Source organism: Folsomia candida, unplaced genomic scaffold (assembly GCF_002217175.1).
Source record: "Folsomia candida strain VU population unplaced genomic scaffold, ASM221717v1 Fcan01_Sc002, whole genome shotgun sequence".
NCBI lineage: Eukaryota > Metazoa > Arthropoda > Collembola > Entomobryomorpha > Isotomidae > Folsomia > Folsomia candida.
Genome location: NW_019091194.1, coordinates 9,394,098 through 9,420,860, shown reverse-complemented (window position 1 = coordinate 9,420,860; position 26,763 = coordinate 9,394,098). Strand labels below are relative to the sequence as shown.

General features: G+C 36.2%; 5 protein-coding genes across 10 annotated transcripts; 3 read left to right on the top strand and 2 right to left on the bottom strand.

Moving 5' to 3' along the window:
* The first annotated feature begins 6,493 nt into the window (after positions 1-6,493).
* On the top strand, positions 6,494-7,748 carry LOC118434454. The gene is made up of 4 exons (XM_035848040.1): positions 6,494-6,626; positions 6,712-6,885; positions 6,977-7,213; positions 7,314-7,748. Exons 1-4 carry the CDS (start codon positions 6,495-6,497, stop codon positions 7,632-7,634), a joined length of 864 nt encoding a protein of 287 aa, XP_035703933.1. The 5' UTR covers position 6,494; the 3' UTR covers positions 7,635-7,748.
* Positions 7,749-8,579: 831 nt separating this feature from the next.
* LOC110844243 (microsomal glutathione S-transferase 1) lies at positions 8,580-10,995 on the top strand. 2 transcript variants are annotated; one of them, XM_035848041.1, is made up of 3 exons: positions 8,580-9,197; positions 9,321-9,409; positions 9,511-10,995. In XM_035848041.1, exons 1-3 carry the CDS (start codon positions 9,018-9,020, stop codon positions 9,755-9,757), a joined length of 516 nt encoding a protein of 171 aa, XP_035703934.1. In that variant the 5' UTR covers positions 8,580-9,017; the 3' UTR covers positions 9,758-10,995. The 2 variants fall into 2 exon arrangements, with proteins under 2 accessions (XP_035703934.1, XP_021946089.1); XM_022090397.2 differs by having other exon boundaries at positions 8,616-9,134.
* A 938-nt stretch (positions 10,996-11,933) lies between these two features.
* Positions 11,934-12,956, bottom strand: LOC110844770 (tubulin-folding cofactor B). The gene is made up of 3 exons (XM_022091058.2): positions 12,756-12,956; positions 12,312-12,642; positions 11,934-12,237 (listed from the first exon to the last, which is right to left on the bottom strand). Exons 1-3 carry the CDS (start codon positions 12,788-12,790, stop codon positions 12,106-12,108), a joined length of 498 nt encoding a protein of 165 aa, XP_021946750.1. The 5' UTR covers positions 12,791-12,956; the 3' UTR covers positions 11,934-12,105.
* Positions 12,957-13,878: 922 nt separating this feature from the next.
* On the top strand, positions 13,879-20,166 carry LOC118434407. Of its 4 annotated transcripts, none has more exons than XM_035847860.1 (20): positions 13,879-14,265; positions 14,356-14,612; positions 14,695-14,974; positions 15,141-15,229; positions 15,346-15,467; positions 15,565-15,650; positions 15,704-15,744; positions 15,812-15,858; positions 15,958-16,014; positions 16,725-16,866; positions 16,953-16,989; positions 17,103-17,184; positions 17,262-17,277; positions 17,437-17,479; positions 17,558-17,583; positions 17,667-17,823; positions 18,362-18,479; positions 18,564-18,593; positions 19,635-19,708; positions 19,815-20,166. In XM_035847860.1, the coding sequence occupies exons 1-20, from the start codon at positions 14,115-14,117 to the stop codon at positions 19,931-19,933; spliced, it is 1,974 nt and encodes a 657-aa protein (XP_035703753.1). In that variant the 5' UTR covers positions 13,879-14,114; the 3' UTR covers positions 19,934-20,166. The 4 variants fall into 4 exon arrangements, 3 of the variants coding, with proteins under 3 accessions (XP_035703753.1, XP_035703752.1, XP_035703754.1); XM_035847859.1 differs by having other exon boundaries at positions 17,262-17,319; XM_035847861.1 differs by lacking the exon at positions 19,815-20,166 and having other exon boundaries at positions 17,262-17,319; positions 19,586-19,704.
* Positions 20,043-25,333, bottom strand: LOC110844870 (UPF0518 protein GG24907). 2 transcript variants are annotated; one of them, XM_035847857.1, is made up of 12 exons: positions 25,045-25,333; positions 24,563-24,885; positions 24,368-24,485; positions 24,136-24,183; positions 23,731-24,059; positions 23,415-23,621; positions 23,018-23,065; positions 22,458-22,499; positions 22,249-22,362; positions 22,045-22,161; positions 20,727-21,979; positions 20,043-20,611 (listed from the first exon to the last, which is right to left on the bottom strand). In XM_035847857.1, the coding sequence occupies exons 2-12, from the start codon at positions 24,704-24,706 to the stop codon at positions 20,425-20,427; spliced, it is 2,607 nt and encodes an 868-aa protein (XP_035703750.1). In that variant the 5' UTR covers positions 24,707-24,885; positions 25,045-25,333; the 3' UTR covers positions 20,043-20,424. The 2 variants fall into 2 exon arrangements, with proteins under 2 accessions (XP_035703750.1, XP_021946888.1); XM_022091196.2 differs by lacking the exon at positions 23,018-23,065 and having other exon boundaries at positions 25,045-25,332.
* Between the last annotated feature and the right edge of the window lie 1,430 nt (positions 25,334-26,763).

Sequence of the window (26,763 nt, the reverse complement as noted above, 5' to 3'; positions counted from 1 at the left end):
AGTAATAACGTGTCTCCCAGCGATGGAGAGTGAGTATATACATTTTTAGACTCATAAATCATATTGTTGATATATAATGTAATTGTTAGTACTTAATTATGTTCATTTGCAGTATTAACTACATGTCCCAATTTGTCAGCTTATTTTCGTATCGACGATACTTGAAATTGGTTCAATTTGATAAGAACGAATTCAACGAATATGATAGATCCGTTGCATGGAAGCTCAGACCAGAGTTCAGAAACAGAGCGTCAAATTCATCATACAAATTTGCAAAGGTAATGCATAGGTCGAAATACGTGTATGTATATCTTGCATGGTTATGCACATATGCATCATGTGTATTATATGTATCACATATATATTTATGTAGTTTGTATTAAACTCTATTTTTTAGGAAGTATGGGTTCCTAATTTCAATTTTGGTTTTCGCTTCGGCGTTGCTATATCCAAGGACACACTCATATACCACGTGTGGAACTGTTTTATGTTTGTGTACGTAATTTGGTACACCCTTTGGTTCATGGTGGCCGTACTGGAAAACAATAAGGGGACCAATGTAACGGTCATAAATTGCGTGACGGACATTCTCTACACACTGGATGTTGTTCTTCTACTCGCAGTTTTTAGAAATCCATCGCGTAAGTCACTTACGTGGACGGAATCTGTTTAAAAGCATTTTTTATCAAGTTTTTTTCACATATGTAATGATCTATTTATTTTTTTAATTTGAAGAAATGACTTCGAAAATCGATGTTCAAGAGTTTACAACCCAACTCCATTCCGAACTTCGGACTTATCGGGCATGGTTTGATATCCTTGCAGTTTTCCCATTTTGGTATTTGTCCACGACTCTACCGGCTCCTCTCACGATGCAAATGAACAGGCTTTTAAAGTTCTTTACTGTAAGATCTTTAGCAGTAATATTTATGTACATTCACGTAATGTATGCATTTATACTACGGTGATTAACGTGTTTGGATAATTTTTCTCTACACAGTTATTTTACAAAACTTGGCAGTTGGAACATGATATCCAGTTCAATTTGCTCATCGCACGAATGATCAAACACTGCACTTATATCTTTGGTTTTGTAATTATGGTCGCATTTTGGGCAATACTTCTCCACTGCGTTGATACTGGTTATCTGTATGTCATACTTTAGAATGCACAGCAATTTAATCTGTTTTTTTTTTTTTTATTTGAAACTGTCTTGCAATGCAGAAATTGTATTGTGGAAAAGGACAACATATCATCACTGCATTTCAATTACAATGACAAGAGTGAGAGCAAATTTGGGATTTTCATGTATTGGGCAATATCCTTAATTTTTGGAATCGGATTCAATGATGTACACAACATATCCAATGAATCCGAAATATATATGGCAGCATATCTTTTGGGATTTTATTTGCTAATTACTTGCTGGTCAGAATTGATTGCCACTTGTGTAGAAGCATCAGATACGCAGTGCGTTGAATTACAAAAATTTTATTACATTCAATTAATCTCGCTATAAATTCATAATTAAATGCATTTATTTCAGGATGAAATACAAACTAGCACGGAATTGGGTTTATTACAGTCTCAAGAAAAGTTATGCTGACCCAGGTTTAATAAAATCCGTAGATGATTTCATCATAAATCAATGGAAATCATGGCGTGGGATTGAAAGTTTAATGCAGGATCGCAAGTCAAAATTCATGTTGATCGGCCATAAGGTTTTCGAAGAAATGATTGTTGAAGCTACAGTAGAAACAGCATGTTTTATAAAACTTTTTAAGGTATGTAGATTTTCTAACACTTGATAAACACTACATTATTTACATAAAAAGGTATTTCCAAATCTGCTCGTTTTACCTGTTTAGTGGATAGATCCAAGTATGATGCGAAAATTTTGCTCTCAAGTACGAGTAACCAATGTTGGTCCTAACACGGTTTTAATTCCGTATGGGAATTATGTGAAGCAAACGTACATCGTGAGAAGGGGGGTTGTGGAGGTTTGATTTGCTATGATTTATATAGCAAATAAGGTCAATATAGATTTGTTTTCTTTTTATTTCAGGTAAAAATTATTTCCGGGGTTGGATGCCCAATAGTGAAAAAGTATGGACCAGGGCAATGTCTAGGGTTTGGAGAAATGGTAAGGTAATGCAAGGCATTTAAAATAATTCATGCGAGACTCAGTTGGGTATTGTTCATTCTAGGCTTTAAAACTTCAATCCATGGTTCACATTACGAGTTGTACGGACGTTCAACTAATCATGATTGAATCATTTGTCTTTGATGAAATTCTGGGCAGAACAAAAGTTTATGGAAACGCCTGGAGAAATCTGGTACAAAAAAATAACCAGGAAAACTATCAACGCATATTGTGTCCAGACGGGTGGGAGAGTGTCCTCCAATATAAGGACAGATCTGCGGGACAACCCCCAGCGTTGATACCGGCCCTTCATTTTTACGCTGGTCCAACTTTCGATGAAAGGAAATTGCAAATTAAAAGCAGAAAGTGGGAAGAACCTTGGAAAGAGGCACCATGGTGGATACGAATTTTAAGGTATTTCACTCTTGGGCGTACTGGATACGTACATTATTAGGATTAAATACTTGAAACTTGTGCGTATTTTAGACCATTTACTTTTGGAGTGACCATTCACCCAATGATGTCGTTCGAAAAAACATGGGAAATTATTCGTTTGTTTTTTATTTACGTCATACTGTTTGTTATTCCAATCTCAGAAGCCTTCCCCTGTGTCAAACATAAGTTTTTAATGCTGATTTATATCTCGGACGTTGTCAGCTGCGTTGATATGTACGGCCATGGCATTTATAATTTATAAAAACCAAAAGTTTATTTTTTATTTTTTCTGTAATAATTGTAATAATCATGTAATTAAACTGTCAATTTCTCAATAGGTTCTTGCGACTTTACACTGCTTACTTTGGTCCAAAGTACTGCTATCATCCCGCCCAAACAATAAAAAATTATTTAACAACAGCCTTCATAACTGACGTCTTGGGAGGACCACTGTTTGCTTGGACGTTTGAGTTTTGTCTTACAAATTGGGCATCCACAGAGTAATATAAACAGTTATGACCTGTGGTCATGTATACTTACATGCATGCACTAGAAAATATAAAATAATATGCATCATGTTAGGTTTAGGACGTCGATATTCGTTTACATTTGTAAATTAAACCGCATTCTCATGATTGTAAGTATCAAAAGTAGTTTTCTTTACGTTTATATGTACTATATGGCATTGAAAGGCTAACGTTTATATTCTAATGCATTACAGTATCACATTTACGGATATAACAAACAAGTCAATCGAAAACTTCGGGATCCCACCTACTTTAAAAAGTTCCAATTCCTTAAATAATTTTTTTACTTGTTGAAAATGCAACTTTTACGTATGTTTCAGATTACTGCAGATCATCCCCATTCTAATGTTTCACAGTCACTTAATGAGCTGTATTTTATCTGTAATGGCCTGTCCGGCATTAACCTGTCCTTATCCCAATTCAACGCCAAGATGTCGTGGCAAAACGTGGATAAGCAACTCCATGCTACGTGAAGACATTGGTTAGTGTTTATTTCGCAATCAATTTTTTTCCCTATAGCTTTTATGCATTTTATTTCTTGACCGAACCCAAAATGATTGTATAGATACACAACCAAAATGGACAGACAACGTTACATTTCCCAGAGACAGTGAAATCTATACAGCAGCGTTTTACTATGTACCTAAGTCCCTCGAAATACATACATACGAACAATGAACATCTTGATTCCCAATTAAATTAATTATTACCGATGAATTTCTTTTACAACCTTTTTTAGACCACAACCACTGCCACAGGGTGTGCTTTTGGCGACTTTGCAGCGGTTAACTCTAAGGAGCGGATTTTGGCGGCTCTAACTTTATTCTTCTGCAAGAACAATAGACATATATTAACCTTATTAATGTGATATGCAGAGATGATTTGTGGTTTATTGCATCTCTAGATATCATTGGCACTGCTTATATCATGGCCAGAGTAGTTTCCATTAAACCGTTGAAAGATTTCAGACTCAGGAGTTTCCAGAAACAGGTGAATCACCTGATGGACTTTCTGATTGAGGAAAATGTGGATTATCATTTAAAAACGTATGAGAACAATTGGTTTAAGAAATAACTACATTTCGTTAGGCTAAGGCATTCGTTGTATTTTAAAGCACAATCTTGGGCTACTATGAACACCAATGGCATAAGAGTGGATCTGCTGATCCTCAAGAACACTTATCAACACTCTTCCCATCAATAAGGCAGGACGTAGGGATGCATTTTTACAGACTGGTGTTTCACAAAGTACATAGTTACATATTTTATTGCTGAAAAGTATTTTCTAATTCATTAAAAACTGCATTTTACTTTTGCAAACTTTCATTTTACTCGAATAGGCCCCTGCACTTCAACGAGCGTCACCCGGCTTCCTTCGAGGATTGTGTGATATTATTCGGCTTTACTATATTCCAATGAACCAAATTGTTTTCCGGGAGGGCGACGTTGCTGAAATTTTCTATGTCATCAAGTCTGGAATTGTTCTTTGCAGTAAAGAAGCTTATATAGGCACTCGAGTTAAAGACTTTGGGTATGCGTTGGTCTCGACATTTGTTAAAAATTGTAATCAAAAACAATTTGTGTAATATTTGACCTCAGAATGCTGGGAACATTTGGAGATTTCTACGAGTATACTTGTGTATCAATGGATCAGGTAGGTGACCTGAGCGATAATATACGAAAAATACAGAAAACTTTTAATAAATAGTGCAAAAAAATTAATAAATATGTACATATGCCTAAGCTTGTCATAATTTAATTCATTTTAAGCTACAACTTTTGGTTTTCCCGAAGCAAGAGTTGGCTTTGCTGGCTGTCGTGTTTCCTGATGACGTGCGGTACATGCGAGAAGTCTTGCGATTGGTGTGTTTAATTACTTACAGAGGACTTGTAATGCAGATTGTATTATTTATAGAATTTGAGGTATCTGCAATATTTCCATTGCAGGACCGAGCCAAACCATACAATCACGATTCAAAGGGAAGAAAAGTTGAAGAACCTGAGCAAAATGTTCCATTAAAGCGGACAATGTCAGATCTGACCCCCTTTTCTGGGAAACATTCCGAGTATTTGGATATTTGTTCGTCACATAATTCTGGGTACAAGAAACGATTAGATCCCGCATTTGAGAATCCTTTAAGTTTGGGGTTTCAACCATTAGCCGACTTTGAGTAAGTACTTATGTATTCTACATCAGGTTAGAATATTAAAATATCACGAGTAAAATTGTCCTACGTATGTCTTCAAAAAAAACTAGGAACGATTTCGACATGCCTAAATCCAACTACCACGATATATACCGAGGATTTGTTATTCATCACGATTCATCGTTGACTCATTTCCTCTACTTGCTATATTTTATTGGTGCCCTTGGAAGTACAATTGTCATATCATACCAAGCTGCGTTCAAGAATTTTGACCTGATGATGTTTTGCATCAGTTATGCTTTCGACGGGATTTATATTGCAAAGATGATTGTATCATTTTACGTGGCCTCTGTCGATGAAGATGGGACAATTGTGGGGGACTGGGGAGATATTGTTGCAAAGTACGTACATAAAAGAGGATTGAATAATGAATTGAAGAGCAGATTTGTAAAATTCTTGTACTCGTATCATTCAAGGTATTTTGGACACTTTCGAGGGTTTACGTTTGATCTCATGACCATATTTCCTTTTGAGGTAATTGCAAAAAATTATTAAAAGCTGGAGTACCATACAATTTGCATAGTGAAATCGAAACTTGTTTTTTGAAACTGAGTAAAATGTCAATCTTTAGGTAATTGCTCCGTCTCAGATAGAATGGATGGACCCGTGGCACCTTGCAACAATTTTGCGTATTAACCGGCTGTTGCGTATAGTATGTATATAATTTTGAAATATAATTTGCTATATGAATTTGCTTTAGAGTGTATCTGTTTGTTGTTTTACACAATCAGGTACACGTGTGGAATTTTTTCGTCCCAAAAGACTTTCATGCTGGTTATAATGTGCACTTGAATGCCATAAAAATTGCAAGAGTTATTGTTCTTACATACATTTATCTCCACTTCATGGCCTGCGTACTGCAATTTTGGACTTTAATTGATTGCAAGAATCCTAAGGAAACTAACTTTACCGAATGCTTGTACGAATTTAGAGATACTACTTGGCTTGGAACGAAGAAAGGTATGCATATTTCTTGTATTTACATATCTATGCCCTTACTTGGATGTGAATTTGTACATAGATATAAGTACTCAAAACAAGGTTTAACCTGAACTTTCTTATTTTTTCGAATGTCTCAGAAGGAGATTATTTAAAATACCCATACGTCTACACAATGTACTTTATCTTTAGTACATTTTCCGCTATAAGTTATGGAGATGTGAGACCAATTACGGAGTTTGAGATGATTTTCACAAGCGTGCTGGCGATAACTTCGAAAGCCTGGCTAGCCCTGACGCTTGCAGATCTCGTCAATTGCATCCATGTATATTTGGAACCAAAGTCTACCTACAGACTGGCTGTTAGCGAGACCTTGGTAAATTTGTCAACGATAAGCCAAGTCTAATTTATATTTCTTTATTAAAATATAAATAGATAATTTATTACTGAATCTTTCTCAGGCTGACTATAAGTATGATGGTGTATCTGATGATACCCTGCAACGTCTTTCAGATCACTTGGAATCATTATGGGTTAGGAAAAGAGGGGTTTTCGAACCAAAATTGGTGACGGATTTGCCTGTTGGATTACACTTGGACCTTATGTTTCATCTACACGAGAAACACTTTACGAGGGTACGTACTTTATGTGCAATTGTCTATATATTTAAATATAATGGTAATTAATTCGTAAATCTTATGATTATTTTCGTTATCATGCTTCCAGAGCTATCTGTTTTATAACCTTCCTGACAATTTCTGCCGAGCACTCTCATTAAAACTTAGACGCATGATAGTGCTTCAAGGAGAGTACATTATCAAAAGTGGACAAGTAGGAGATTTCATGTATTTTATAAATTACGGAACAGTTCGTTACCGGAAAACGTACCCCGTGCTGGGTGACGATGGTAGTTCTTACAAGACGAAAGAAGGGAGAGTAAACTTTCCTCGTCATTTTGGAGATGTAAGTAATTTGTACAAGATATTGAGCCTTCCGGTTTAAATATATTAGTAAACAAATAAGCAACTTACGGATTTGGATAATGAGATTACTGTAATTTTAGGAGAATGCAATTCTGGGCAATCGTCGTTATAATTGCTGTTACATTGCGGAAACGGACGTTGACCTCGTGTTTGTTAGTCATTCAACACTAAAGCAGTTATTCCACTCCTGCTTCGAGGATGTCATGCAAATTGTGATGAAAAGGTTTGAAAAGGCTCAACGTCTTCGACTAGGAATTCCGATGCCTAAAAAAGAGTTAGATCCCGATGAGTATGATAGCAGCGATGATCAGAGTGAAATTGTGGACGAAGGGACAACAAAAGAAAATGATGCAGTCATCCTACTCAAAACTTCACCAGAAGACAATAATAAAGTGAATTAAGAAGATAATTAAATTAGCAACCCAAAGTTCTGTGCATGTTTCATGTTAAGCTTGCATCATGACCAGTTTGTAATACTTTGTTTTTGAAATAAAAGTTAAAAATGTCATCCCAGATTCATCATACATTTATATTGCATTGATATCTTTAACAATTTTGAGAGAGATTTATAATTTGTTAGCATGTTGCGGAAATTTTGCATAGGTTCATTTATGATCATTAGAATATATACAGAACTGCATAATTGCAATGTGAAATGTGTGCAAAACAATTTTTGTAAACTGTGAGATCTACAAATAGGATATGAAAAGTCAGCAGGTTTTGCTGAGGTGATTTTAATCAGTTTTTCAGTTCCCATAAAAGCTGGACAATTTATTTTTACTTTTCATCACTCCCTCAACTTCCGCCCCCGTTCACTCAAGAGAAACAATATTATTGCAATTTGCAATGTATATATACTCTGATTATCACAAATATAGTCCTCATGATGGGAGACTTGCTTGAACCCCCACCGGAACAGCCAATACTTATAAGTAGGTATATGCATATGCACATATATTTATACCAATTCCGTGAAAGGATCATTCATTTTCAGTGAATAAAGTCGGTTTGCACCTATGTATCTTTGATTAGTCAAAACTTAAAATACCACTCGAAGCGTCTACACCTGCAATCTGTGAATGCGTACATGTACCTATTGTTATAGAGAGACGCTTACAACTTACTGGATTTTATCTCATCGCTTGGAATAAGCAGGCGTTCACCACCACATCACGCTTTCTCATGAACGCACTATTATTACGCAACGAACGCAACACGGTATCCTTTGCACGAAAATAACTGCATAGGTATATATCGCACTTACTATCCACAAACACACACTCTCTCCCCTCTGCATTTTGAAAGTTGCCGATTGTGCTCCGAAGGGGTGAGATTTTTCCCCGACCGCATCTGGAAACGCGAAGGCATATTATTAGGGACGCCACGGGTTTGCCTCCCCAACCTGGTTGGCAACAACAAAACAAACCATTCCCACGCCACACCAGCCAGCCAGTACTATCCGTATTCGTGTGACTCCCTTCCAGTAGCAGCAGTATCAGGATTCAAGGCTAGTAGTGCAACAACCCTCAAATCAAAACAAACACCAGCGTCATCAGAATTCCTTGTTTTCAAATTCAAATCATCAGAATTTTAAGTCATTTGAAATTTCTGTGTTCCAATTTACTGTCTCACATCACGACAAAAATTTAGGTTGAGCAGTTTGCTTGAAAAAGTTTGGAGGAAAGCCAACAAACCAGAGAGCGTCTATATAAAAGAGCTTACAACCAAGAAGTGGCAAATAAAGCAGAGCAGTGAAAGTGTGTGCTTAAATTGAAATTTGTAAGATGAAGATTGACGTGGATTTTGAAATATTTGGCATTTTGGCCTTTTACTCGGCCATCCTCCTGGCTAAAATTTTGGTGATGCCCGTCCTCGTGGCTAAACAGAGGATCAACAAGAAGGTTAGCGTTAGCGTTGATGAAAGCACTTGCTCTGGCTCCACTGCAGCCACAGACTCGTCTGAAGTACTGCAAGCCCCTTTTTCTTTCTGTTTCTTTTTCCTAAATTTTCGCTTATTAAACTGCACAACTTATTACTTGCCTAAAGAATGAAGATTTGAAGGTTTCATATGTGTTACCTTTGTGTAGGTCTTTGCCAATCCGGAAGACAAGGCCTTCGTTCCTGGGGGAGAAGTGAGCATCAAGCACACTGACCAAGACGTTGAACGATACCGAAGGTAATTACATAAGCTATTAAAAAAAGACGGAATTAATTAAGATAATAATGTTATTTATTTAGGAACAATTATTTATATATCACAAATTATTTTCATTTCAGAGCGCACCTCAACGACTTGGAGAACATACTTCCCTTCATATTTTTGGCCACTTTGTTTTGCTTCACCAACCCAGGAATTGAATTTGCTCGCTGTCTGTTTCAACTCTTTACGATTGCAAGGATTGGTCACACCATTTTCTACTGTGCCCCACGAGCAAGAAAAGCATGGCTAAGATTTGCCAGTTGTGGCGTTGGGTGGGTCATCAACGCCTACATGGCCTTCTCCGTTTTCATGTACAACTTTTGAGAAAAGCATAATCACAACGGAGGCAATTGTTTAAAGTTTTGACAAATCTGTTGGTGATTTCTTGTATGTAAAAATTACGAATTTTGAACACAAATTTTTCCACTAGAATCTTAGATATGATTTCTGCCTCCGAAATCTGTGTGAAAATTGAGATTATGTAAATAGTCAACGTAAAGTGCAAATTAAAAGGTCACACTTAATACTCATATTGACCAAACCAAAGATAGCTTAAAAAGAAAATGATAAAACAGCAACTCTCTCAAAGCCATCCAACCAAAAAGCAATGTATGTATACTCAAAATCACAAAATCTTAGTACATTGAGGATAATAATTTTTAAACACAGGAACCAAATCTTTCGGAATCTCTTTCGGTCAAATTTGATCCCCTAAACACAGTGTATTTTCATGACAAAAAATATTTTGTCACTCGACTCACGTACTATACATACATATATTTAGTAATTAGTTAATAATGTGTATACACCTAAGAACAATGAAATTGTCCATGTTACAATAGCACAAAAAGGCCAGTGTTGCAATAAATCCTGTAGTCACCCACACACAAGGTACAAAAATTCTAAGCTTAGGATTAGAAATTAGAAAAGCTCATGAATTGAAAAACTTTTACTGCCACTTGTAGACGATTATTAGCTATTGGTTTCACTTAATGCGATCTCATAGATTTTTCAAAATTGTGTAGAATGGTATGGAACAAAAATAAGGATAAAGTAATTAATTGACACTGTCGTATATGTACGTATTTGTTAGTTTAGCTGTGTATGATGTACTGATATGTATGCATTTGATTTTAGGTATGATTTTAAATTACGCAACGAATGTGCTGCCCACCATAATCTAATTAACCAATGCTTTAAACTTCATTTTTTATTATCAAGTCAAGTACTAAATATGCAATTAATCATATTCGTATTATATCAATGACCAGTATTTTGAAGTTTACCAAAACAATTATTAAAAATATACTCATACACCAACTTATACCAAACACTTTAAATATTTGTTGTCCTACAATCAATAATTATTCATTTTTGCAGCTTTAACTAATATATATTTTATTTTAATTATTGGATGTATAGAATACAAGTACTAACATAAACTAATTTGGAAGAATTGAAGACACCATGACATGAGTAAAAACAGTACAATATGAGTGTAAATAAAAATTAATAGTAGATCCTCTTGGTTTGTTTTTGTGCAATAAATATATATAAAAGTATATTTCGCTTCATAAATACACATTTTTCATCAACATGTATCATTGGTATCATGCATATCAAAATCTTACAATTTGTAGCAAAAAAGATAATCCCCACAGTAAATATATTGCTCGAGAATATTTGGAAAACAATAATTACGTTGAAATATACAAAATAAGCCCCTTTTTGCTCCAGAAGCGAATCAACAATGACAAACGCGTTTGTGGTATCTCTCACAACTTTCCAAAATGTGAGTATGCTTTGCAAGTTTATTAAATATTAAGAACTCGTTCATCATCCATTATGTCCATCCCGTTTGCATTCAGCTTGTTCGGTACATATCATGTATTCAGGTGTGAATTGGATCCACCATTTGCTTCATTTTCATTTATTCAAGTCCTAAAAGTAGTACCTCTGCACGCTGGGCAAGAATTATTTAATATCATGGCATGTCGAATGTCGGGCACAAAACGAAATTTATTTTACGTAAGTGTTGAACTATGAATCGGCGAAATTAATAGCTCTATCTAAGGTAGAGAGAACCTCGCCTTTGCACTCAAAGATTTTGATGGCCTTCTGGCACTCTGACATTCTATGCATTCAACATCATTTGAGAATAGTAAAATCGACAATTTGCATGAATCTTATTCCTTCCCATTGAAATGGCGAAAATTGCAAAAAAACTGCTTTCGCTCGTTTAAACGTTCGCCAGGAATACAATGTTGCCTGAATTTTGAAAATTCTTGCACTTATCTTACTTAATATCCTATCTCACACCTTTGACTGGGTGTAAGACTAATGGAACTATTCTTATAGGATGAGACTTTAATTATTCTTATATTATGCTTCGAAATTCCAAAGCTATCGGTTATCATAATCTCAGAATTCAAGGGCGAAGCGTTCTCCTTCCTGAGTATATGTAAACAAAAACAATATGACACTTTTTGTATCAACATGCGCATTTTGATAAAGGAAACTCTTTAATGGAATTGTACTCGGTAAACAACTTATATTTTAGGTAAAACAACTCAACCTTCTTTAATTTAATGTACATTAGAAATGTTTGCATAGCATATTTGTGTATTTAGTGTTAACAATGGGTACGCCATATTAGAAAGAACTTTGTGTATTCAATACCTATCACCCGTAAAATCTTTCCATAAAATTAATTCTCTTACTAAAACAAATCGTCCGTGTTTGGGTTGGCATTTAAATATTTCCTTCCCATCCAAGTTTCCATCAGTGTTTCCGATAGCATCGTCCTATTGAGTACACACATGCAGGATAATTTTTTAATGGGGCAGGTGCATGTTTACTATAAAATAAACCAGCTTACAAATTCGACGCCAGCAACCAACCCATCCGACATCATGCCCATCCATAATACTGTCCCCACCACTGGCTCGTCATTTCTGATAAGCCACACTACTCGGTCACCCAACTTCAATGCGGATGAACTATCCCCTGCAGCCGCCCCCACCACAATTTCCTCACGTTCATGTTCTACTCGCATCAATGTCTCATTTTCTCCCACGTAGCTATCAGATTCGGCCTGAAAATCTATTACTTCAACTTCCAGCCCATTGAGAATCTCGTCAGCCTTAAAGAGAAGGGTTTGGGTTCGCCGTATATTGTTCTTTAATTTGTTCAACACCTTCAAAAGCTCCCTATAAAATATGCATAAAGAAATTAAATTCTTTAAATTAAAACAGCGATTCTCAATTAGTCAACCCGACAATAAGTTGTTAAGTGCGTAATATGCAAATATGTGCTTACACACCTTCGCCGATGTAAGTTCAACGATGTCGGATCCATAATTTTCAAGAAAAGCAGTATTTATACAAGTATATATTAAGTGTATATTTATCAATAATCAATGCATGTTCAAAAAATATAGTGTGTCTGTATGTAAATTTGTTAATTGATTGTCCTTTAAATTCAGCTGTGCATTGCATAAATGCATAAATACTGCCTTTTACGCGTACTGCCTATTAGCAGGTAGCATGCATATTGAATACATATTGATAATACATGCAAGGCCATTATGAATCTGCTTATCATTTATTATTTGTTCACGATGAGTACATACGTATCAGCAAAGATGAGATACAACCTTTTCAATTAAATTTATTAAACAATTTTCATACGTATATGTAAATATGTGTATACCAAATTTTACAAGAATTTGTAAAATTTTAAGTTATTTATTTGCCTCCTCCCTCTCACTTAAATGACCCCACCGGTCAACTACTGGATCGATCATACTCATTTTTTGGCTCATCCACGACCTTAGCTAGATACGCATTTTACGAAGTTATCAATGGTAAGTAGGTTAAAATCGGTTCAGTCAGTGGTTGGTCCGCTACTCCTACGTAGCGTGACAGGAGGACGGAAGGACATGACGGTTTCATAAACCCTGTAAAAATGATAAATTTATGACCAATGAATCCTACGTAGTTTATGTTGTGCAAACTGGTACTGTGAGAAGTTTTACTTTTAGATGTATATGCATGTATGTATGTACGTACATATCAATCTATCTAGAAAAGCACAATACAACATAATTTAGTATGATAATTTGTCTGAACCATGTAGTATTATAAGTACTTGTGAGCATATACAATTTAGAGACGTATTTTTGGCCCAAAAACCAAAGCCCATAAATAATGAATGATGTAACAATATACACTTCAACGTTGTCAACCTGGTAAAACTCCTTGTGTATTTACAAGCCAAATAATACCAAGTCCACGACAAATACACAGTAATAACGGCACTGGAACATATAATTCTAGGTCTGAAGTTGACACACTGCATTCAATTTTCTCCTGCATTCCTGAGCCGAAATTGGCACACTGACAACTGTCCATTACTTATCATCACGAGTCTTTTATTATTATTATTTGAAGACGTTGGCTGAATGTAGTTGTTCACCGTCTCCCTTTCCAAAATGAAATACGCGACGAATTGCTGCAGTGGTGAAAATTACACACTGCTTTACGCTTGTAGATACTTACAAGTCCTCCTCCTGTGGTGCTGAGGAAAATTCAGCACTGTCACTCAAATTATTTTGAGTATTGGTACTTAACTTGCACTTTAAACTTTTCTTTTCCAAGGAAAGGATCATCACTTTTAATCAATGAATCCTTCCAGGATTGCATTTAGTGTGTTCATACTTTGTTTTCATCAGTATGGTTTCAGCGACAAAGTTTTGGGGTTCAGCTTAACAGATCTTGCATTTGAGTTCCTACCTGGTTTGGACTTACACTTGGTTTTCAATGAGAATAAGGGTACCTCAAAATATGTATATGTACATATGACATGCGGATGAAATATAAAAACGAGGTAACCTAGTCGTTGAATTTTCTTTCTTTTAATAGAAAACCTGGTTACCTTATCTGGCTCATACTACACATCCTTGTTCCATAATCAAACTGGACAACTTGAAATTACAACTTCTACTGTTCAGCCGACAACTCGAAAAAGAAACACGATGCAGTCGAGTTCAATTGCAGCTTTGAAAAACATTTTGCCATCAACCAAGCCAGATTTGTTAACGTCTGGTCAGAATCTCATTCCCCTCAAAAGTTTTCTAAAAGTTGAGTCAGTTGCAGAAACAATCAAGGTTTTGATACAGGTTAAATGAGCTTCTCCTAATGTCCTTCCAAAACTGATAAATAATTCTAAAAACTTTTTGCCCAAATATTTTTCATTGGCAGATAAGTTCATCGGAGTTGATAAGAAATAGCTCAATTTTTCCCCATCTCGTCGTAGTTTGGCCGGAACGAGTTTTAAACGAAGACGCAGCCTTTACGCTCATGCACAGCAACCAAGTTCAAGACGCTTGTCAAGGATTCAGCATAGCTTCCGAACTAATATTTGTGCTTCAAACAGCCACATTGGCAAAGCCCATGACGATGAATTCATTGAACGAGGACTTTTATTTCTACGAAGTCTTCAACATAAACTCGAGGCATATCGTACTCAAAGCGAGTGAAGGTGAGCCATTATGAGATTACTACCTAATTGTGCCGTGCTAGTTGGTGGAATAGATTAGGTATGTGCTTTGGGGGAAGCATTAACATATTATCTGATTGGCTAATTTGAGGGGATGATATGACCGAATTGTAATTAATTAATGAAATATTACTTAACTACTACGAAGGCGTAGTGGATTTTCACTGTCAGTTTTGTCGGGGTGTTGCAATTCGGCGTCACAACTTTCACGGATTGCAACTCAATGTTTCTGCAATGGTGAGCCCATGTACCAATTATTTCATTGGTATTACCAATTTGGTAATGCATATTGCATGTATGCGAGATGGAGTTAGATTATATGTAACAAATTGTATGTTGCATTGCATATTTAGCAAGATCCAGAAATCAATGACGATTTAAACTTTGAAACAACGGCTGCAGGAGATTTGATATTTTCTAACGCTGGATTTTCTGCACGAATTCTTCATATTTTGCAAACCTCTTTAAATTTTACGTAAGGAAATATTTCTGACAATTATGTCTCTTAAGAACAAAAATATGATATGATTTTGATAATTTTTACTCTTTTGATTTGGGTTTGTTGGCTACAGGGTGAAGGCAATAAGAGCCTCGGATTGGGGAAAATTCGTGGCAGAGAATAAGTCATGGGTCGGGAGCGTCAAAGACGTCAGAGATGGTAATTAATTAATCACGTTAATTAAGTAATTAATTGATTATTAATATTAATAGGGCAGGCACAACTGGGTCTGGCACTGACGACGATGCGACCAGTAAATTTAACTGAGTAAATAATACTCTAATTAAATTAAGGCTTGAATTTTTTACAATTTAATTTAGGCACGTGCACAAATGGTTTCTTTCTTACCTGCGGCGGATGAGGGTGTGTAAGTGCATGATAAGTAAAAATATTCTTGTATTTATATATTTTAGGCCAGAGACTCGGCATATTTCTTAACTCCAAATTTTCCGCTAAATCCTTACAGAATAAGTGCATTCTTCCGCAACCCGGACCTTAATGCAGTCCGCGATATCTTTGCTAGGTAAGATTTAAAAAGTAACTTTGACCCCTTAAATGAATTTTTCGCAAAGTGCGAAAAATGCAGTTCGGGGGTGTTGAAAAGGTACCGTCAGGCTTATCGGCAAACGTAACCCAAACAGCTCTCTACGACATTGTTCGAATGTGTTGTTATGTAGCTCCACCATTTAAATGACTCCCACCGGTCAATGGACCGATCGTTCCCATCTTTGAACTCACCAATGATGTATGCAAAATTTCAAATCATGCATTGCTTTTAAAAAGAGTTATCGGTACAGATAGACAGAGACCAAGGGAATTCTTACGGCCATCTTAAAAGGCCTGGATGCCTGGCCATCTTAAAAGGCCTGGATGCCTGGCCATCTTAAAAGGCCTGGATGCCTGGCCATCTTAAAAGGCCTGGATGCCTGGCCATCTTAAAAGGCCTGGATGCCTGGCCATCTTAAAAGGCCTGGATGCCTGGCCATCTTAAAAGGCCTGGATGCCTGGCCATCTTAAAAGGCCTGGATAGTAAAGTATTATTCGGTCTTATATGCAATATGCATCTTTTAGTCCTTTACATCTTTGAAATAAGTTCAGAGATGAAAGGTTTTCCCAATGCAATCAATTTCATAATCAGAACAAGATTATTCGTACATATTTTGGGCAAATCGGGGCCTGCTCCATCCTAATTGCTCTAATCAAAGTGTCACCTAAGCTTTTTTTGATTTATAGACCATTTCATCCAGATTTATGGGCAGCCGTGTTTTCGACTTGGATCGTCTTAGCATTTTTCATGATTCTTTTCTCTGTTATTCGAAAACGGTACGATCTACACTTGGAGAGTGGACAACCTGAGCCAGATTTTACCAACGACGTATATATTTTACCAAATAATAATAAATTAATTCGACAAACTACGTTACGACTGTTTAAACCAATACCTTTTTTGTAAAATAACAGTCATTTATCTGGGCACTGGCTACTGCTTGTCAGCAAGGTACTAATCGACGTATAAATCAAAAGTAGTGCATCATACATACATAAATACATATAAATATGTATGTACTTTTGTAAGTACAATACAAAGTAATTATATTAGAAATTTATTAGGTTGGGATGACCACCCCGTGGCTGGTTCGTTGAGAACGATCTTCATTTCTGGATCCTTTACAGGAGTTGTGGCGTATGCTGGGTATTAAATGGGAATTATTAAACTACGTAAGTTTAAACATGTATAATTTGTACTAACAATCAACTTCCTGTGTACAGTTATTCCGCTGCCATCGTAAGTACACTTTCACTTCGTGTTGACCCGATCCAAAATCCGGTAATAAAATGGCGTTATTATAGAGTTTAGATACATGCATAAATGGCCCGCCTTGTTGTGAGTATTGCTTTATTTCTTCGCTTTTATTGTACATACATACGTTTTTTGTCCCTCCAGGAACAGTTGCTGAAAAGCTCCCTAAAAATTGGAATTCGCCAAGGCACTAACACAATCATACATTTAACGAATTTAATACCAACTACAGGGCTACTTTAACTAATATATGTCATATTTTTAGGATTTATTAATGAAATATTGCAACAAGTATGACCAAAATCATATCCTACAGTACTGCTTGCATATATATTTGCATAAATACTGTATGGTTGTACTTTGTCCTACATTAGAATAATACAAACGATATCATGACCTCATATCAACAAAAGCTAAAGGCCAGCTCGGAGACGGAACGTTTCTTTAACATCACAACAGGATACAAGCATCTTTTGAAACACCGCTACGCCTTCATCAGCACTCGAGACAACATGTACGACAACTTGAAAGGTTACAAGATTATTTGACACTTTATCACTTTATAAGGTGAGTTTGCACATGACAAGACGGTGATAGTTCTGATGTGTCGTTTACACACATGACATGGTATATGTCGAGGGTAACAAACAATTTGATTCTATATATTTTAACATATTAACAGATCAAATTCATATTCATTATCAGACTCCATTTCACGCTTCCCCCTTTTAGCACTGTCCCCGTCCACGTGACCCTCAATGTCAGAATTATACAGTAATTAAAAACAAAATAAATTTAGTTAGCCTTGCATGAAAGTGCAGAAACCTACCTAAGAATTCATCGTACAAAAAATTGTAACAGAATAACAAATATTGTTCAAAATAATCAGGAGAAAAAAACTCTGGTCAACTCCTAAAAGTCATTTGAATCTTTTCTTGAACGCCAAGGGTTGGAGCTGTTAGGGAGAGAAAGGAATGCTATTGATCACGTGCGTGTCTTGGCTTGGGTGATGCCAGTATGCAGAAGAAAAACCCAGATTGAAACTAATCATGATTTTTGAATTTTCTAGTCACAACCAACGATTCCGAAATTTGCCTATTGAAAGAGTTACAAATCCTACAACATGGATTTCCGGCTGGCCACTTTGTATCAAGAAATTCGCCACTGAAAGAGTTTTTGCGATATATGTAAGGCCAATTGTACATGTGTGGGAATATTCTTAGAGTTCAGTCATTGCATTATATTTGTCATATTTGTCCTTTGTTCCACAGTTATGTGACAATTCGTGAACCCGGAATAAGGTGCGTTTAAACGGCCTTCGGTCACTTTACATAATTTCTGCTGCATAACTACCATTTTACATAATGACCATTTTACATAGTTATCAATTATGTAAATCCTGATTTTGCATAATTACACATTGCATAATTATAGATTTTCCAATATGTGACAGAAATCCAGCATTGAAATACTACCAAGCGGTATTCATTCACTAGTATGACTCTACTCTACCAAGGTAGTAGTGATTACAGAATAGTAATACGTTGTAGTAATAGCTCCGTATTAAGTTCCATCGTCTGTTACAACTCTACTGTACCAAGATTATTTGACACTTTATCAATCTATAAGGTTACGACAAATGCCCGAGTTACAAATGAATTTTCATTTTTAAATTGTCGTGGGTTACAGTTTATTTTTTTAATATTTTGGCTGGAGAATTGGTTTTTCGTCCATGGGAGAAAAACCAATTTTAAAATAATTTTAAAAATGAATATTTTATTTATAACTCGACCATTTGTCGCAACCGTTAAGGGTAACTAGGCACTAAATGTCAAGCAATCGTGCTACTGTACTTCTGCATAAAAAATAACTCGAAGGGTTCCTTTGACTTCTAAACTTGCAATAGACGGTATTTAGGATGTAGTGCTAGGCTAACCACTACATCCTAAATAGATTTGGCGAGAAAGGAAATATTAAAAGTGCGTTACACCACCACCTCCTAACCCTGCCTGAAAAGTTAGTTTGCAGAAGTTACGAAATCAGAATCTTTCCTCTGCAGAAATCGAATTATGTATTTCGAATTATGTAAGTATGTATTCTACGCCATTCAGGAAATTTCCCCATGTGCAATTTCCTCTTAATCTTAATTTCGAAACAATTATGCAATACATATTTATGTGATAAGGCTTATTATGTGAAATGACTTTTATGCAATAAAAATTAGGCAATATGACCGTTATGCAAAAGTGCGTATGTAAATTGACCTAGGACCGTTTAAACTCGACTACTTAAGTTAGCAACATGCATACATTTGCATATATTTGCATAAACAATCTTTCCAGCTGGAAATTACGAGGAAATTATACTTACAAAAGAAGGTGCTTGGAGGCAAGCGACAGCACGGGAAATGCATTGGGCAAGTAACACCTTACTTTTCAATTCAATACTCAATTCAATACGATCAAAATGTATGTAAAATAACGTGCCCCACGAAATTATTTGCTATTTTTTCTACCTTATAGGTCCGAACGATGTGTTTACGGCCTTCATGATTTTATCTGGCGGCTATTTCCTAAGCATTGCTTTTATTATCATTGAAAAATTATTCCGTGTGAGCAAAACCTTCAGTTATATTCGATAAAACAATTTTTTTGTAAAACAAGAATTGGCATTGTTGGATTATTATGTGTGTAAAACAATGAAAGAGGTTAGGTGCTAATAAAATGGTATTATTAAACAGTATATATAAATACTTTGCTTCTCTGTGAGTATTGCTTTATTTCTTCAATTTGATTTAACATATATTGTGTAAATTTGTCCTTCTAGATAGCTTAAGCGCAAAAATCCAGATCAACAATAAACTAACATATACATTAAAACATTTAAATATTTTGTCATTTTTATCATGCCTTCTTTAGTATAACTGTATGAGTCGAGATTACTTGAAAAATTGGTTAGATAAAGATTTACGACATTAAAAAACAAATGCACAAGTATGTATGTATATGGGCCGCTACTAAACTATTCTCGTTCCTGTACATACATACATATAGTTAGCAAAAATACTTGCACATTTTTGGCTTTTAATAATACTTGTTGTTTCAAAACGGAGGATGAGTTACTAATAATTTGTTAATGTTTGAAACCTATATAGGGTTTTTTCCAACAAAACTCCTGTGAAATAGTAGATAATTCTAGAAGCCAATGGGCAAAGTAAATTGCTCGTGTTGCCATAATTTTCAAGGATTCCGTAGATTGATTGATTTTCTGCTGTTGTACTAAGGGTGACTCGGGTGAAATGTTTTGTCCTGTCCGGTGTCTGAAAAAAATGGATTACTTTAGTAGGCATTATGTGCTCAAACAAAAGTTTTAACCATCCATCTCGTTGAAGTACTTTATTCCAAAATTGTGCAACTCAAATAAAAGTTAGTTACCTATAGCTTTGTAGATTTGTGGGTGACTTGAAGTTATCATTTAGCTCAGATCCGTTCAAGCTGGATCCTCCTACAGAGCCTGGGGAGGACGTCGGCATACTGTTCCTCGATAGGGATCCAGTTGACGGTTTGCGTTGAAATACATTGTTAAGTAGGGAGCTGCTATGGATTTTTTTCTTTATACTTTCTGTGAAGGATTTGTCTCCAAAGGACGAGTCAAATGATGTTGATAGAGAGTGGATAAAATTCATGGACGTTGAAGATGAAATGGACGAATTGTGATATGTAGGGTCTTGCAACTGCAGTTCTGCAATTTCTTTGTTGTATGTGGTCCAAACATCCTTTAGAATACTGCAATTACTTCTCAAAGCTTGCTCAAATTCCACTCTGATTCTATTGAGCAAAAGCGAAAAAGAGACGTAGGACGGTTGCAAAATAATACGCGTATCTAGAAGAATTGATGTAAGTAGAGGAACTCGACTTCGTGCAAGTATCGACATGATCTCAGTGACCATAAGTATCATGTCTGGATGGAGTCTACTAAGATTTTTTAAATGGTTTAGCATAATATCCAGAAAGGGTCCTAGGGACGCAGCATCTGATGATGAACTTGATCCATTGAATTCATATTCTAGACTTCCATAGCCATCACTCCCAAAAAGACCTCTTTCGTTTGTTACGGACGGATTGATTGATAAATCTTCAGAGTTTGCGTTGGAATCGGCTCCTAAACTAGTAGGTTCATCTGTTCTTGGTTGAAGAGAAATTGTCGTGAATGGATCACTTCCCAATCCTCCCCCTTCTTGATCATTAGTATTATTTGGTTCGCAATGTTCCGATGACACTTCTTTTGTTGTTAACGGATCACCAACTCCACGGTTGTTAAAACTTTGCGTATTTTGTGATTCTAATATGTTATCATGAAGTGGATGAATATTTAGAGACGGATCTTGATTATAACTACTCGAACTTATTGGCAATTTCAAAGGTGGCAATATTTCGTCGGTCCCGTCATATTTATTTGACCACATTGAAAAAATTGAGGGTTGGGTTCTTGTATTTGTACTTTTTTCGGAAAAAGAAAACTCTTGATTGAGAAATATTGGTAGCCGACTCATCTCATTATCCAAATATTGGCTGTAATGATAGTTGATTGCTTCAGGTCCCATAACTTCAACAATTGGGGATGGAATTAATGAAAGAAAACGGAGGGACGCCTCTTGATAGTCGATAGGTGGGAGACGGATTGTCCTCTTAAAAAAGAAAACCATTAGCTGGCGTAACTCCGAGCAAAGTAAAGTCTTGAGTAAAGTCTTACTTGTGAAACCATCAGGTGACGCTGGGACATCAAGTGACGCAGGATAAGTTCGTACCAGAGGTCCTCACAATAAAACGTAAGAAGCGTACTTAGCAAACTTAGTGTAGCCACTGTCACCTGTATAACAACCAATCAAGTAATAATTTAAGTATATGAGTACAATTGGTTATGCTGCGTATGTATACCACATAATACATCACTTACAGACACATTTTGATGATTCATTCGTTCGAGCAAAATAGGCATTGTTAAATTGTTCAGAATAAAGGTCATCAGACTTTTTACCAGTTGAGGATGAGTGAGGTGTTCACCCACGATCTATGCAGAATATATAAGTGTTTACAACATGGTGGACAAGAAAACTTAACGTGTTCGGTGGTTTGTAATTAATCGATTGTCATATTTATAATTACCTTTAAGTAGCTAGTCACAATTGCAATCTCTTCATGTAAGCTCTGAAATTAAAAAAAATATATAGCCTTTGACTCGTAGAGTGTCATTCTTACATTAGAAAGTGCACAGTATCGACTTGTCAGGTGATATTATTAATAATACAATGTTAAGATGTATCAATCGATATAAATATTTATTAAGCAAAGTGGTAAGGTGGAAAGCAAGTTAAGAAGCTGTATTGTATAAGTTAGGCGAATTTACATTTAATTATTTTCAAATAATATCCCGTATACATGCAGCATTCCATAGTCAAATAGGTCCAAATAAAACCATCATCCCAAACACATGCACCAATTAATAATACATACATACAACACTGTACCAATGTAAAAAATTAAATTTGCATTCACAAATGTGGAACAAGCATTAATACTTGAACTTAGAGTTATAAGTTCAAGACTACATAAATTAGTTAACCTTAGTAGAAGTGATATTTAGTATTAATCAGATTATTCAGGACTACGAACAACTTTAAACCTGTAGAAATCAAGAGAATAAGAAGAATAAGAAGGACACTAACCGTAACGAAATGGTCATCTCGTCTGTGCAAACTACGGTTCCCATCATCCTACATTATCAATACGAATAACCATGAAACCATACGGAATCAACCAATTGAACCAATACCAAACAACATTCAATTTACATTGCATTTAAAGAACAACCAACAAATCCCAATAATAATAACAGAAACATTCCAGCAAACCCCCCAGAATAATAAACATACGAAAAATAAATAGACGGGGGAGCAAATAATCCTCATAGAATATTCTGAACCATGTTCTATTGAGCAAAATAATTTCATACGAAGGGATAACAAATGTGGCAACATTCAGTAGTTAGATTATTCACCAACTCGTTAATTAACAACTGCGAAAAGCCGCACATTCAGTACGTGGTAGTCTTATTGAATTTACCTGAGTAAGTGCTGGCAAGATAACGGCATATAAAAATGTATTGGAGAAACAATCTGCAATTGTAAGAGAGATGGTTGATGGGGCCGCGTGCGCAACTCTATCCACAAATTTAAGTTGAGTTCTAAAAGGCTCAATTTGTTCGTCCGTCCCAGAATAAAATGTTGGTAGCTGTGCAAAACACGCTGACAAACCGCTAATCACAACGTTCTGAAAACATTAGACATGCATACATTATTTTCACAGGTTCACATTTCATTATGTAAATACTTTTGCACTGCAAAGTACGTCGCTTAATGTGTTGGAGACAAGAAATTACCATCAGTTCAAGGCTAGTGTCCTTTAAGAAGCAGTTTTCCAACTCGGGAAACTTTGCAGAGAGCTGTATCAAAATGACAAAGGAGTTTCTTGCCGGTTCCCCCAAATATGGATCACCTTTCAAACTGTATTCCAATAACAGACTAGACAATGAGCAGGCCCCATCCCACACAGCATCAGGGTTATCGTCTCCATTACCACCCATTGAACTGCTCCCACTTGACGAGTAGCCACCGTATCCCAAAATTTCTCCATCAATGGATGCAAGTTCGCAAAGAGCCTCCAATGTTTGCACCAGTTTCTTTTCATCTTCATATTCCAGACGAGTTCCTGATTTGGAAATATATTTTGTTATAAATCACGATAACCCTGCAGATGCAGATGCAATGTCGTAATAATCAAATACCTTTTATTTGCAGGGAGTGGAGCCATTGAAGAACTATATCTGAGCAACCTATAATGTGCAAGCATAATATTTAAATATAATCAGTGGTATATCAAAAACAATCAGTCACACTCTACTAGTCATTTTTGCGTAATCAACTGAGCAAATTATTTGTCTCTTTGATTGGTTCACTTAATTCCGCTCTCGAATGATAAGAAATTGATTGGAAAGATTGTGCATGTACTTCACTTACGATTCGCAATCCAAAACTTTTTACAATTTTTGTGCTCAGGGCCGTCATTTCTTGTTAATTTTAGGAAATTCACCATTTGATTCAGGTGTGAAATCACGGTCAGTGCATCTGAAGCAGTCTATGAAGAAACGACATTTTATCAGGAAGTTCGTTTATATAATAACAACTGGAAAGTGTAAATACTTGCGTGGTTACCTGAGCATTCGGATTGTCCATTACAGTTTTCGCTTGTTTCCAGTGATTTTCCACCGCACTAAAGGCCGCACCAGGTTCGACCCTTTTCTTATCGACAAATCCTACAGCTGGAGTGCTACTGCTTCTCGTCATCCAGCCCATCATTGTGCTTGTCTTGCTTTGTTCAATTCAACCACAAAATAAATTTTAAAGAAAGTCAAATCCGTCCAATAACCAGTTGCCCAATAATAATGGATTCTTCTCGATTTTTGCTATTTCTTCCAAGTGCATTGTCCTTTTGGTAGTCGTCATTTCCAAAAAATGATCCAGTCACCCTAATAGTCCTGTCAAACCCAACATAACCCATGTTACATAAGTCAACATTTTATGCCTCGTTTAAGGACAAGAATTCGTTTACTTCAACAAGGTGTTTATACAAAGTGTTGTACAAACAAACCACGGAGTTACAAGAAAATGTCAATATATTCTTATCTTTGACTTACTAGCATATTTCCGGACGATAATAAATAAATAATCGTATTTACACTTGTATAATTATATAAATAAATGTTCTTCAGCTGGTTTCACTAACTCGCAAGGCCTGGTTGGTGGAGCTGCCAGAGGAAGTCGAAACTCGTCGTCTTTAGATGAACGGAAAATGAAAGCGAGCCGAGTTGTGTGTTTCTTCATAAAACAAATTAGAATCAAGTTGCGACTGAATAACAATTGTCACAGGTAAAATGTAGTCAGGCATCAAGGAGGCGAGAATGCACCACTGAAATGGAGCAAAGTGATACAAAACTACCGTCTCATTCCTCCAACACGGAGAAACCCATCGTCTCAAAATTCCTCTCCAGCCTCTTGCTAATTATACATCGTCTCACGTGCTGTACGTATCTCTAAATACTCGGTGTCTTTCCAAATTCATCGCATACAAGCTCAACCACAGCACACTGCGGCCAACCTGTGTAACGGTTTATAGAAAGTTTCTAGACCCATTCTGACAACTGTTTTAGCATATTATACGATCCTGGGGGTCGGGGGTTGGTTTCCCAGATTTTGGGCAAGCCACACCCCCTGGGGGGTGGTTGGCCTTCCGGTTGATAGCATTTGACCTGGACTACTGAATTGTCGCTGAGGTGGTAGCGCTGGGTGTAAGTGGTTTACATTCCAAGTTTGAAGTCATTAGCTCACTCACAACGCCCGGCGCCAACTGGCGACGCTCGCCAAATGGGCGTTTTAGGTCATTTTCTAGGCTTTATAGTTTCAAAACCCGGACCGATAAACCTTAACGGTTTGCGGAGGCTTGAAGTGCGCATCCTCGGGAATCAATTTTCGTTGAAACCTAAGTGGACCGTCTCCCTGTTTCAGTGCTACGAAGCTGTAAACTATGGGGACCTTGCGTCATCTGACTAAAACGGGTGGAATTTGCTTTGCTCGATTTGCAGTAAAAGCAATATGCGCATGTGTCATAATTAAATGAGTTGATTACAACTAACTTTGACCGTTTCGACATATGTTTGTTGGAAATGTTGAACATCATTCGATTGAGCTGAAATCCATATATCTTAGATTTTCGATATTTTCAACAAAGTTTTCTCAAATCGACTTGTTTGTAGTACCAACAATTAACTTTACATTAAAGTATCACAAGTTGCATTTCTCTCAAAACGAATAAAGTTGATGTCATTTTGAGAATTTGCATTTAAAGACATTGAATAGGGGTAGAGCGAGATTTACCGCCAACGAGTCCTCCACAAGAATCTTAAGGTACCAGAAGAATAATTTTGCTTAGAAACGGGTTGGGTTTGTCCCCCCGATTTCGACGGTTTGGGTAATTACTAAAATTATACTCTGGCAAGCAAAGTTGTAGCAAAACAATTGAAGATTTTTTTAAGAGCAGCATCAACCTGATGGAATCAGTGGTACTCTTGAAATTTTAATGTTTAGCGGTGATTCAAAATTCTTCAATCTAATTTAATTTCTTAGTTCAGATTACACTGTCTCACTAAGATTTCCCATTTTTTGGGACCTTGTTTTTCAGATGGTCCATCGATGGATAATGGACCATTTTTCAGATGGTCCGTCGATGGACCATTTGCGATGATCCAGTTTATTGCGAGCTATGATTCATTAAACTGATTCATTGAACTGAGTCAGTAGGCAATAAGTGGAAAAATACCAAAAGGTTAAATTTTTCTCAAGAAGAAGGAAAGAACAAT